The 12,424-nt window shown below is 40.8% G+C and overlaps 1 protein-coding gene across 1 annotated transcript in view; it reads left to right on the forward strand.

Annotated features, from left to right (window-relative positions):
• Nucleotides 1-6,316: 6,316 nt before the first annotated feature.
• LOC126996833 (serine/arginine repetitive matrix protein 1-like) overlaps nt 6,317-12,424 on the forward strand; it is an 18,566-nt gene continuing 12,458 nt past the window's right edge. Inside the window, exon 1 of the mRNA XM_050857706.1 lies at nt 6,317-7,445. Coding sequence (XP_050713663.1) covers nt 7,242-7,445 — 204 coding nt within the window. The 5' untranslated portion in view covers nt 6,317-7,241. The remainder of the gene's footprint in view (nt 7,446-12,424) is intronic.

The following is a 12,424-nucleotide window of genomic DNA, read 5'->3' on the forward strand; positions in this document are numbered from 1 at the left end:
AGAATGGGGTGTGTGATGTGTGTGTCTGTTTGTCTCTGTGTGTGTGTGTGTGTGTGTGTGTGTGTGTGTGTGTGTGTGTGTAATTTGTCCGTGCCCTGTTCATGAGCTGGGCCCCTTTTTTTTCTCTCTCTCCTCTTCTCTCTTTTTCTCCTCTTTTTCTCCTCCTCTCCTCTCCTCTCCTTCTCTCTTCTTCTCTCTTCTCTCTTCTCCTTCTCTCTGCTTCTCTCTTCTCCTCAATTCTCATTTTCTCCTCTCCTTCTCTCCTCTCCTCCCCTTCTCTCTTCTCATTTTCTCTTCTCCTCTCTTTTTTTCCTCCTTTCTTCTTTTCTCCTCCTCTCTTTTTCTCCTCCTCTCTTTTTTTTCTGCTCTTATCTTTCTTTTCTTTCCTCTTTTTCTTTTCCTCCCTTTCTTCTCTTCTTTTTCTCCTATTCTGTGTGTGTGTGTGTGTGTGTGTGTGTGTGTGTGTGTGTGTGTGTGTCAAGCATAACATCACTGTGCATTCATTTTCAGGGATTAACTCAGATGTAGATTTTAACACACTCGCAAAAATTATGTTACAAATGAATGAAATGGAACTTGAATAGAACAAACAACTTATACATTAGCAATACATACATATATACATACAGTCACACAAGTTAGTAATGTATGTATCCTTAATGTATCTTACTTTACTTTCCTTCATCTCAGTTTTTTAAGTAAAGAAATTCCTCCTGTGAAGTTACGAGTTAATTTAATCGTGTAAATAATAGGATGATGATCAATAAAGACAAAGTATTATTATTATTATTACTATTATTAATTACTACTATACTATTGGTCCTATAATTTAACACACTATAATAAAACAACTAAATCTTTTTCTTTTGTTTTCTTTCATTTTCTTTTTTCTTCTTCTTTTTTCTCGTTTTCTTTTTTCTTTCTCTTTTTCAATCTTTTTCATGTTTTTTCAATCTTTTTCTCTTCTCTCTCTCTCTCTCTCTCTCTCTCTCTCTCTCTCTCTCTCTCTCTCTCATATTTTTAATCACTTTTTTTTTATACAATCATTTTTTTGGTTTACTCAATTCTCATTACTTTTCTTCTAAAGCAAAAATGATAAAAAAAGATAATTATAATAATAATAATAATAATAATAATAATAATAATAATAATAATAATAATAATAATGGTAATGATGCTGGTGATGGAGAGGTGTGAGAGCATTGATTTCCCCGTCGTCTGAGAAGGGAAGGGAGGAGAAGGGAAGGGAAAGGAAGGGAAGGGAGGAGAAGGGGAAGAGAAGTAAAGGGAAGGGAAGGGAAGGGATGAGAGGAGAAGGGTGGATAAGGGAAGAGAAAGGAAGGGAAGGGAAGAGAAGGGAAGGGAAGAGAAGGGAAGGGTAGAGAAGGGAACACAAAGGAACACAAAGGAAGAACAAACAACAGCAGACCTGCTGGTCCTTTCGAGGTTGTTTGTGACAAGCTACACTAACTATCTAATCAAAGGTGGAAGATGAAGGACAGCAAAGGCGAAGGCTCCTCCCCACCCCCCCATCCCTCCAGCCAAAGCTGGCAGGAAAGGAAAAAGAACCATGCAGCATGGAAAAACTGCATGGAATTTATGTAGGAAAGAGGAAAGAACTACCATTACTGCTACCACTAACCGGGCAATAAAAGCGGACAAGGACACCAGTATTCGAAAGAACTTAACGTTATTACGACAATGAGTAATATCTTAGTTGCTGGTTGGATTCAAAACACTTGTCTAATCTATTCTTGAAGGCCGTAACTGTTGTACTATCAACGACATCACAAGGTAGAGAGTTCCAAACATTAACAACTCGATTGAAGAAGAAGTGTTTAGCTTCGTGCGACGAGAATCTTTTACCACTTATCTTCAAATTGTGATTTCTTCTTGTTCTATTTGATCGATCAATTGTAATCTTCCGCATTAATATCACTGAATCCTTTGAACATTTTAAACACTTCTATTAGATCGCCTCGCATTCTTCGTTTTGATAGGCTGAATAAATTTACTTCTTTAAGCCTTTGTTCATATGACAAATTTCTCAACCTAGGAATCATCTTTGTTACTCTTCGTTGGACCCGTTCCAACTTTTCTATGTCTTTTCTGTAGTAGGGAGACCAAAACTGTACACAGTACTCTAGACGGGGTCGAACCAACGAATTATACAGTTTTAATATTACTTTTTTCCGATTTATTATTAAAGACTCGTCCGATGAAGCCAACCAATTTGTTTGCAGTTTTAACTACCTCTGAACAATGCTGACCGGGCTTTAAATCGCTTGATATAGTGATTCCAAGATCCTTTTCTTTACTTACTGCAGAAAGTTGTTGGCCATTCATTACGTACCGAACGCAATTGTTATTTATTCAGATGTGCAAAACTTTACATTTCTCAACTTTAAATTTCATTTGCCATTTGTTTGCCCAACGTGCAAGTCGATCTATATCTGATTGTAAAGCTTCTACGTCGAGTAGCGCAGTTACTTTACTAGCAATTTTTGTGTCATCAGCAAATTTTGATACTTTGCAAGTGAGCCCATCATCGATATCATTAACATAAATTAAGAAGAGCATGGGGCCAAGCACTGATCCTTGAGGTACGCCGCTTTTGACATCGAGCCAGTTAGATGTAACACCGTTTAGAACTACTCTCTGTTTCCGCTCAGAGAGCCAGTCCGCAAGCCAATTGTGAATGTTACCCGAGATACCGTGCGCCAGTAGTTTGCTGAGCAATCGTTGGTGGGGACCTTATCAAATGCCTTTTGAAAATCCAGATATATGATATCTACTGATCTGCTTTCATCGAACACCTCAAAAATATAGTGAAAAAATCAAGTAAGTTAGTCAAACACGAACGTTTACTACGGAAGCCATGTTGCGAATTATTTATTATATTATTTTCTTCGAAGAATTTCACCATATTGTCGCGAATGATAGTCTCCATTAACTTACAAACAATAGATGTCAGGCTAATTGGTCGATAGTTTCCTGGATGAGACTTGTCCCCATTTTTGAAAATTGGTGTGACATTTGCAAGCTTCCAATCCGACGGAACGTTTGCAGCTGTTAAAGATTTATTGAATATGATGGAGAGCGGTTTACAAATTTGATGTTTGATTTCTTTTAAGACCCAAGGGCAATTTTGTCTGGACCAGGAGCTTTGCTTACTTTAAGCTTTTCAGTTTTGCGTAAAATGTCACTTTCTACGATGAGCACGCCACTTAACATCTTTTCGGTCCTTCTAACCTCCGGGGGTTGAGGTGATAAACAATCTTCGTCGGTAAATATGGATGCGAAAAAGTTATTTAGGATTGTAGCCATTTCATTTTCATCGTTCGTGTGGTTACCATTTTCATTAGCAAGCGGTCCGATACCACAAGTGAGTGACTTTTTATTATTTACATAGCTGAAAAATTCTTTAGGATTAGATTTACTTGTTTCCGCTATATCTTCTTCAAGATTTTCTTGCTTCGTTTTATTAATTTCTTGGTTTCGCGGCGAATTCTGTCCAACTCTAGTTTGTCAGCCTCTCTCTTATATGATATGTACATAATTTATACACGTTTTTTAGAGATAGGCTATTTTGAATTTCGTTATTCCACCATTTGGGTTTCTTCTTAGAAGCTGAACGTCTGTTACGATAGGGTACGCATATGCTTATGGCATTGTTCAATATTGTGGTGAAGGCCCCCAAGATTTATCAATATCTGTTTCCGCCGTGATTTCAGTCCAGTCAGAATTATTTAGAATTGATCGGAGTCTTTCGAAATTCGCTCTCTGATAATCAGGCACCTTTTCTTTACTAGGGGTTACTTTACTTTCTTTCATATTGATGCTGAATGTGATTGTTCGGTGATCGCTAGAACTAAAAACTGGACCAACATTTACTTCGTTAACTAGATCAGCTGTCGTTGAAAAGATAAGGTCAAGTATATTATTTTCCCGAGTCGGTTCTTGAACGTGTTGATGTAAATCACTTTCTAGTAAATTTGTGTACAGGTCGAGCCCTGTATGACAGTTCAACGGTTCACCCCATCTTTTCACTGGCAAGTTAAAGTCCCCAACAATTACTGCCTCGCAACTGCTACTTATTTCTAATAATAATTCACTTAATGCGTGGTCGATATCAAGAGTCTGCCTTGGCGGTCTGTAGATAAGTCCAATTACTATTTTACGAGATTTATTTTTAATTTCAATGAAGACCGTGTCTACATTGGTTATAATATCTGTTTTCACGGATACTGGATGGAGAGAGTTGTGGATATAAACGATAACGCCTCCACCCTGTCTGTTCTCTCTTTCATGACTAAACATGGTATAACCCGGTAATCTATATTCCGCAATGAAATCTCTATTTGAAGTGTCTATCCAAGATTCTGTGACTCCGATGATGTGATAATGATTTGTAGCTGCGAGGACTTCTAAGTCTTCAAATTTGTTACGTAGGCTACGAGCGTTTACATAGCAAGCTTTAATGTGATTCGAGTCGGGAGTTTTACGGGTTGAGTGCACCCTTACGGTGGAGCTGCTGGTGTTCTCGCCTCCGCGTTTTTTGGCTTTCGAAGAGCCACTTGGTCACAGAGCAGCCTCCCGAAACGGGCTGCTCCAACAGGGTTTAAGTGAATGCCATCAGGAAGGAACAAGTCCGAATCGTAGTAAAATTGTTCCACAAGTTAGCGAACTGGACGTTTTCTTGTGAGCAAAGGGACTGAAGTCTGTAGTTGGTGCGGAAGGCCTTACTGTAAAAGCTAGATTCGGCACCGACCCTCAGGAGGATTCCTGAGATTATGATGTTACTGGCATCCGTTTTACGTTTATACTGCTTGATCATGCGGCGGTATTTCTCAAGCAGTTCCTCAGAAAGGGTTGTCTTTACGTCATTTGTCCCCGCGTGAATGACAAAGAGGGTGTTTCGGTCGGCATTTCTCGTGACATCATCGCACGCTGCGGTGATGTCGTCCAGTCTGGCACCTGGATAGCAGTAACGTTTTCTGCGGCCGTTTGATGAACGACCACAGAACTCAACCAGCTGGCCACGCACCATGGAGTCCCCAACTAGGCGAGTCTCGAACTCATCCTCCATGGTGTCTGCCAGCACCTGGAACCTATTGAAGGTAGTGGGGGTCAGTAAATCCTTGGTTGCCTGCTTCGGTTTGGCTCCATTCCTTACAGGTTGGAACCCGACATCCTGTGAAGCAGGAAGAGAAGCGTTAAGTGGGGCAGGCTGGAAGTTGTCCTGTGAGGCAGGCTGGGAGTTAGCCTGTGAAGCAGGCTGGGGGTTAGCCTGTGAGGCAGGCTGGGGGTCAGCCTGTGAGGCAGGCTGGCGGTTGTTCTGTGAGGCAGGCCGGGGGTTAGCCTGTGAGGCAGGCTGGGGGTTAGCCTGTGAGGCAGGCTGGGGGTTAGCCTGTGAGGCAGGCTGGGGGTTATCCTGTGAGGCAGGCTGGGAGGGGAAGGCAAAGCAAGGCAAGGCAAGGCAAGGCAAGGGAAGGGAAGGGAAGGGAAGGGTCGAGGGGAAAGGAAGGGAAGGCAAAGGAAGGAAAGGAAAGGAGAGGAAAGGGAAAGGGAAAGAAAGGAAAGGAAAGGAAAGGAAAGGGAAAGGAAAGGGAAGGGAAGGGAAGGGAAGGGAAGGGTCGAGGGGAAAGGAAAGGAAAGGGAAGGAAAGGGAAGGAAAGGAAAGGCAAGGGAAAGGAAAGGGAAAGGGAAAGGGAAGGGAAGGGTGTGAAGAGGACCAAAGAGGGTTGAAATTCATTACTAATATATGAAGGAAATATGAATAGTACTCGTGGAGGAGGAGGAGGAAGAGGAGGAGGAGGAAGAAGAGGAGGAGGAAGAGGAGGGTACGTGCGATATAAACCCCTTTAATTAAAACTATTGGTGTTTGCTCCCCTTCTTCGATAATAATAATAATAATAATAATAAATAAATTGATTTCATACGTATATATTCGACTTTTCTCTCTCTCTCTCTCTCTCTCTCTCTCTCTCTCTCTCTCTCTCTCTCTCTCTCTCTCATGAGCATAACTATCGTGTGTCTATATTAGCCGAGAGAGAGAGAGAGAGAGAGCGAGAGAACCGTGTAAATGATGCTGGGATAATCATAGTTTTGTCATGCTCTCTCTCTCTCTCTCTCTCTCTCTCTCTCTCTCTCTCTCTCTCTCTCTCGGCAAGCAAGCATGTCCTTATCCTCTCGTGGCCTGATGGTTGAGTCTTAACCCTTCCACTCATTTTTCCTCGCTCTCTTTCTCCCCTCATGCACTCCCCCTCTCCCTCTCCCTCTCTCTCTCTCTCTCTCTCTCTCTCTCTCTCTCTCTCTCTCGGGCGGTCGATACGGCAAGGGGACTGACAGCGGGAGCACAGGCGGCAGCAGCAGACGACTCCCCTCTCTCTCCCTTCCTAGTTTCCTTACATCAGGGCGAGGGGCGGGTCGCGCAACACCTCCGCTCACCGAATCCCGAGGCACGCTGGGCCCTACCATAGCCCTGCACCCCTATACTACACCCCACCGGCGGCTCTAGTACTGTCCCCAACCCTCGCCTCTCCCCATGGCCCTGGTTCACGCCTAAGCCGCTGCACTGGGCCTATAGAGCGGTCGGGAGGGAAAGGTTACATTCTGGGACTGCATTGTTTTGTGTTCGCGTGAGGGCGTATGGTTGGGCTTTGTTCCTAAGGCTTTCCCGGCGTGTGGGGTGTTCAGGGCGTGTGCTGAGGCTTCCACTGGGTCTGAGAGTGGGTATAGAGGCGTTTGTGTGTCCCTGGCAAGAGTATCACCGGGGCAATGGTAACGCGAGGTGTGTTCCCCTGGTGTGTGCGGGTACCGTGCTGCTGAAGGCGACGAGGATTTGGCCCACCCGACGATGCGTGCAATGGCGTGACGGCGACGTGCAGCCCTCCGGTGTGAGTGCGTGAGTGAGTGTGAGGGCGTGAGTGCGTGCGGAGGAACACCATAACCGCGAGGAGGAGAGCGGAGTGAGGCTGTGAGATACGAAGAAGAGAAGAAAGGAAAGGAGGAGATTGGAAGCACGCCATTCAGCCAACCCAGACCATCCCGGCGGCAAGCAAGCACACACACACACACACACACACACACACATCTCAGTTCGGGGAAATCGAAGTGCCTCTCGCATCCTCGGACCCATGAGACTACGAGCGAGGAGGAAGAGGAGGAGGAGACACTCAATGGCATAAGACCCCGACCCCCACGGCCCTCCAACCAGCCCCCGCCTCACCCCCAACGCCATGGCCAGCGCGGCGGGTACCCAGGCCCTACAGCAGGCCCAACAGAACCCGCAGCAGAACCCACAGCAGCAGAACCCCCAGCAGAACCCAGCGCCCAGTTCCCAGCAGCAGCAACAGCAGCAGACGCACAAACGCCAAACATCATGCAAAACGAAAAGCTCCTCCGCGGATTATGCCAACGTGCGTACGACCGAGGCCACGCAGGTAGGTAGTGACGTGAATTAGGGCAAACTGGGGCAGGCAAACAGGGACAAAAATAAAGGTGGAGGGTCAGTAGAGGCGAACAATGACTCCAGCGATAAAGGGGGACGTTCGGGACAGGCAGAGCAACGTAGAGAAACAATGGGAACGGTAGATATTGAAGTGAAAGGCTGGAAAAAGTCAGAGGGTCATACGTAAACAAAGAGATACTGAACTGAGGTAAAGGACAGTGACTACAGCAATACAAATGGACGGTCGGGACAGGGAAAGCAAAGTAGAAACAATGGGAACGGTAGATATTGAAGTGAAAGGCTGGAAAAAGTCAGAGGATCATACGTAAGAAAAGAAAGAGATACTGAAATGAGGTAATGAACAATGACCACAGCAATACAAATGGACGCTCGGGACAGGCAGAGAAACATAGGGAAACAATGGGAACGGTAGATATTGAAGTGAAAGGTTGGAAAAAGTCTAAGGATCATACGTAAACAAACAAAGAGATACTGAAATGAGGTAAACGAACAATGACTACAGCAATACAAGTGGACGCTCGAGGCAGGGAGAGAAACGTAGATAGACAATGGACAGGGGAATTGATGAGGGGATAGGTTAGAAAAAGTCAGAGGATTATGAGTAAACAAAGAGAGATATAATGAATCGATGGAAAGGTTATCACAGGTAGAGCATCATAAGTAAACAAAGGAGATGAGTCATTGAAAAGGCCAGCACTGCAAGAGAACGCAGGTAAACAATGGAAAAGGTAATTCATTAAGGTAAAGAGGCAAGAAAAGGTTAGAGCAATGAAGATAACCAATGAAAAAGATAATGAATTGCTCGAACGGTTATCCCAGTCTGAGCATCTTAAGTTTGCAACGGAGGTAATGAATTGAGATAAGAAGTCAGTACCGTATAAGAGGCAACGTAGGTGAACAAAGGTACCTAATTGGCTGAGGTAAAGAGGTCAGCAGTCAGACCATCGTAGGTAAACAAAGAAGATGAGTCACTGAGAGGAAAGGTCAGCACTGTACGAGCATCACACGTTAGTAAACAAAGAACATACTGGATTAAGGTGAAAGAAAGGTCAGGCAGACAATGGAGATAATGAACTGAGGTGAACAATTAGAACAGGTAAATTTTGATGCACAGGTAGTTGTTGTTAATTAGGATAGAGAATGACCTGAATAGTAACGGGATGGTACGGTTAAATGCGGTCACTTGTTCTCTTGTGCGGTTCCCTTTCCTACCGCCCCCCTTAACCGCAAAAAAAAAGGAACTAGAGAGAGAGAGAGAGAGAGAAACACACACACACACACACACACACACACACACACACACACACACACACACACACAGACATACAGACACAGACAGAGGCAGAGAGAGAGGTCAGCGGTCAGCACGAAGCAAACCAACACAGGAATTAGCCACCACGCAACCACAAAACGGTAACAAAAAAAAAATAATAATAATAATAATAATCGACAAACAAAGAAAGGCATCTGTTAACCGTGTGACAGACGAGGCCGCGGCAGGTAAAGGCTCGGACAGGTGAGGTTAATCTGCTAATTGGTCAGTGTCGAAAAAATTAATTAACTTCATGACCAGCGACGGCACGTGTCTTTTGATGAAGCTAAACATTATTATCTTTTTATTACGAGGGTTTGCACAGAACGGACACCTTATCGTCTTCCTCATTGCCGAGCTTGTCTGTAAAATTTTTGTCTATCTTTAACCCTCATTTCCTCATATTAAAGTTAGCTCTAACTCACTCTACCATACGCCAAAACGTAGCCCATCCATCCCTCTCTCTAACCATGCCAAGAACACCCAGTAAAACTATCTCACTTTAGAGCTATCTCACATTTTGCACAAGTATTTCCCATCGGCAACACCCAGAACATTAAATCGCTATATTTCATTACCAGGATTTGAGGGACATTAGTAGTAGTGGGATATTGGTTGCCTTTCCTTAACTAACCTTCCCGAAATAGTTAACTGGTTGCATGATGCGTCTTTTGATCCAACTAAACATCATTATCTTTTTATTAGGTACGAGGATTTGAGGAACATTATTAGTAGCGATATGTTGTCTTTCCTTAACTAACCTTCCCGAAACAGTGAACAGGTGGCATGATACGTCTTTCGATCCGACTAATTATTATTTTTATCCAACTAAACATTTTTTTATTAGGTACGTTTTTTTGAGAGATTATTAGTAGTGAGCTGCCTTTCCTTTACCTCCCTAAAAGAGTCAATAGTTCGCCGAGTGTGTCAAATGAACATCAATTTTGATTATTTTTTACAATATTTTTAACGACGTAGGAACTCAACATCTTTTTTTATTACGATTTTATAGACATTAGTGATAAGTCGTCTGTCTCTAACACGCCTAAATATATCATAAATAGTTCCCATGGTGTGTCAAACGATCTAAGCTTAACTATATTTCATCACGATAGTTTTGGGGTCATACGAACTAAACATTACGATAATATTAAAGACAATAGTGATATATCGTCTATCCTTAAACGCCCTAAAATAGATATAATAAATAGTTCCCATGGTGTGTCAAACGATCTAAGCTTAACTATATTTTATCACGATAGTTTTGGGGTCATACGAACTAAACATTACGATAATATTAAAGACAATAGTGATAAATCGTCTATCCTTAAACGCCCTAAAATAGATATAATAAATAGTTCCCATGGTGTGTCAAACGATCCAAGCTTAATTAACTATATTTTATCACGATAGTTTTGGGGTCATACGAACTATACATTACGATAATATTAAAGACAATAGTGATATATCGTCTATCCTTAAACGCCCTAAAATAGATATAATAAATAGTTCCCATGGTGTGTCAAACGATCTAAGATTAACTATATTTTATCACGATAGTTTTGGAGTCATACGAACTAAGCATTACGATAATATTAAAGACATTAGTGATAAATCTTCTTTCCTTAAGCCCCTAAAACATGATAAATAGTTCCCATGGTGCGTCAAACTAACATCAGTTTTCAGTACGATAGTTTGTGACATTAATAGTAAAATATCTGAACCCAACAAACTATAAAAAATAAATAGTTCCCATAGTGCGTAAAAATTATTGTATTGTTTTATTTTTTGTTATTCTTTTATCTATTTTCACTTTATTTTAATTTTTTTTCGCTTTTTTTTGTGTTCATTTGGGATCGTTTCAGTAAATAATTTCACCCCTTAAAAATAGACCGAATATTGTTTTCACCACTTCTGTAACTGGGATCATTTAATTACGCCGTCCCATTAAAGACATGATTGATTGCTTTTTCATGCGGATATATTCCTTCACGTACCTTTCACACGCACACGCACACACGCATACACACACGCACATACACTTGCCTATTTATCTATTTGTCTATCTCTAATTATCTGTCTATCTATAAATCTATCTGTCTCTATTTCAATCTCCTCTATTTCAATCTCTCTCTGTTTCAATCTGTCTATTTCAATCTCTCTCTATTTCAATCTCTCTCTATTTCAATCTCTCTCTATGTCAATCTCTGTCTATGTCAATCTGTCTATTTCAATCTCTCTCTATTTCAATCTCTCTCTATTTCAATCTCTGTCTATTTCAATCTCTGTCTATTTCAATCTCTGTCTATTTCAATCTCTGTCTATTTCAATCTCTGTCTATTTCAATCTCTGTCTATTCCAATCTCTGTCTATTCCAATCTCTATTCCAATCTCTCTCTATTCCAAACTCTCTCTATTTCAATCTCTCTCTATTTCAATCTGTATTTCAATCTCTCTCTATTTCAATCTCTCTATTCCAATCTCCCTCTATTTCAATCTCTGTCTATTTCAATCTCTGTCTATTTCAATCTCTCTCTATTTCAATCTCTCTCTATTTCAATCTCTCTCTATTTCAATCTCTGTCTATTTCAATCTCTATCTATTTCAATCTATCAATTTCAATCTCTCTTTATTTCAATCTGTCTATTTCAATCTCTCTCTCTATTTCAATCTGTCTGTTTCAATCTCTGTTTATTTCAATCTCTCTTTATTTCAATCTCTCTCTATTTCAATCTCTCTATTTCAATCTCTCTCTATTTCAATCTCTCTCTATTTCAATCTCTCTCTCTATTCCAATCTCTCTATATTTCAGTCTGTCTATTTCAATCTCTGTCTATTTCAATCTCTGTCTATTTCAATCTCTGTCTATTTCAATCTCTGTCTATTTCAATCTCTGTTTATTTCAATCTCTGTCTATTTCAATCTCTGTCTATTTCAATCTCTGTCTATTTCAATCTCTGTCTATTTCAATCTCTGTCTATTTCAATCTCTGTCTATTTCAATCTCTGTCTATTTCAATCTCTCTCTATTTCAATCTCTCTCTATTTCAATCTCTCTCTATTTCAATCTCTCTCTCTCTCTATTCCAATCTCTCTCTATTTCAATCTCTCTCTATTTCAATCTCTCTCTATTTCAATCTCTCTCTATTTCAATCTCTCTCTATTTTAATCTCTGTTTATTTCAATCTCTGTCTATTTCAATCTCTGTCTATTTTAATCTCTGTCTATTTCAGTCTCTATCTATTTCAATCTATCAATTTCAATCTCTATCAATTTCAATCACTATCAATTTCAATCTATCAATTTCAATCGCTATCAGTTTCAATCTCTCAATTTCTATCTATTTTAATTTCAATTTCTATCTATTTCAATTTCAATCTCTATCTCTTTCAATCTATCTATTTATATACGTAAACAATTTTCATTCTACATTTCTCTCTCTCTCGATTAACCTTTCATTTTTCATCTTTTTCTTTATTTTTCACATTATTTTTTGCGTTTCCACAATTCTCTATTTTTTTTCTTTATTTTCCAACATTATTTTCGTTTGCACAATTCTCTATTTTTCCACACATTTTTTTTCTTAATATGCAAAGGCAAACACATTTCCCCCCCAACGTAGAATTATTTGCTGTCTTT

The sequence above is a fragment of the Eriocheir sinensis genome, chromosome 11 (genome assembly GCF_024679095.1).
Source record: "Eriocheir sinensis breed Jianghai 21 chromosome 11, ASM2467909v1, whole genome shotgun sequence".
NCBI classification, from domain to species: Eukaryota; Metazoa; Arthropoda; class Malacostraca; order Decapoda; family Varunidae; genus Eriocheir; species Eriocheir sinensis.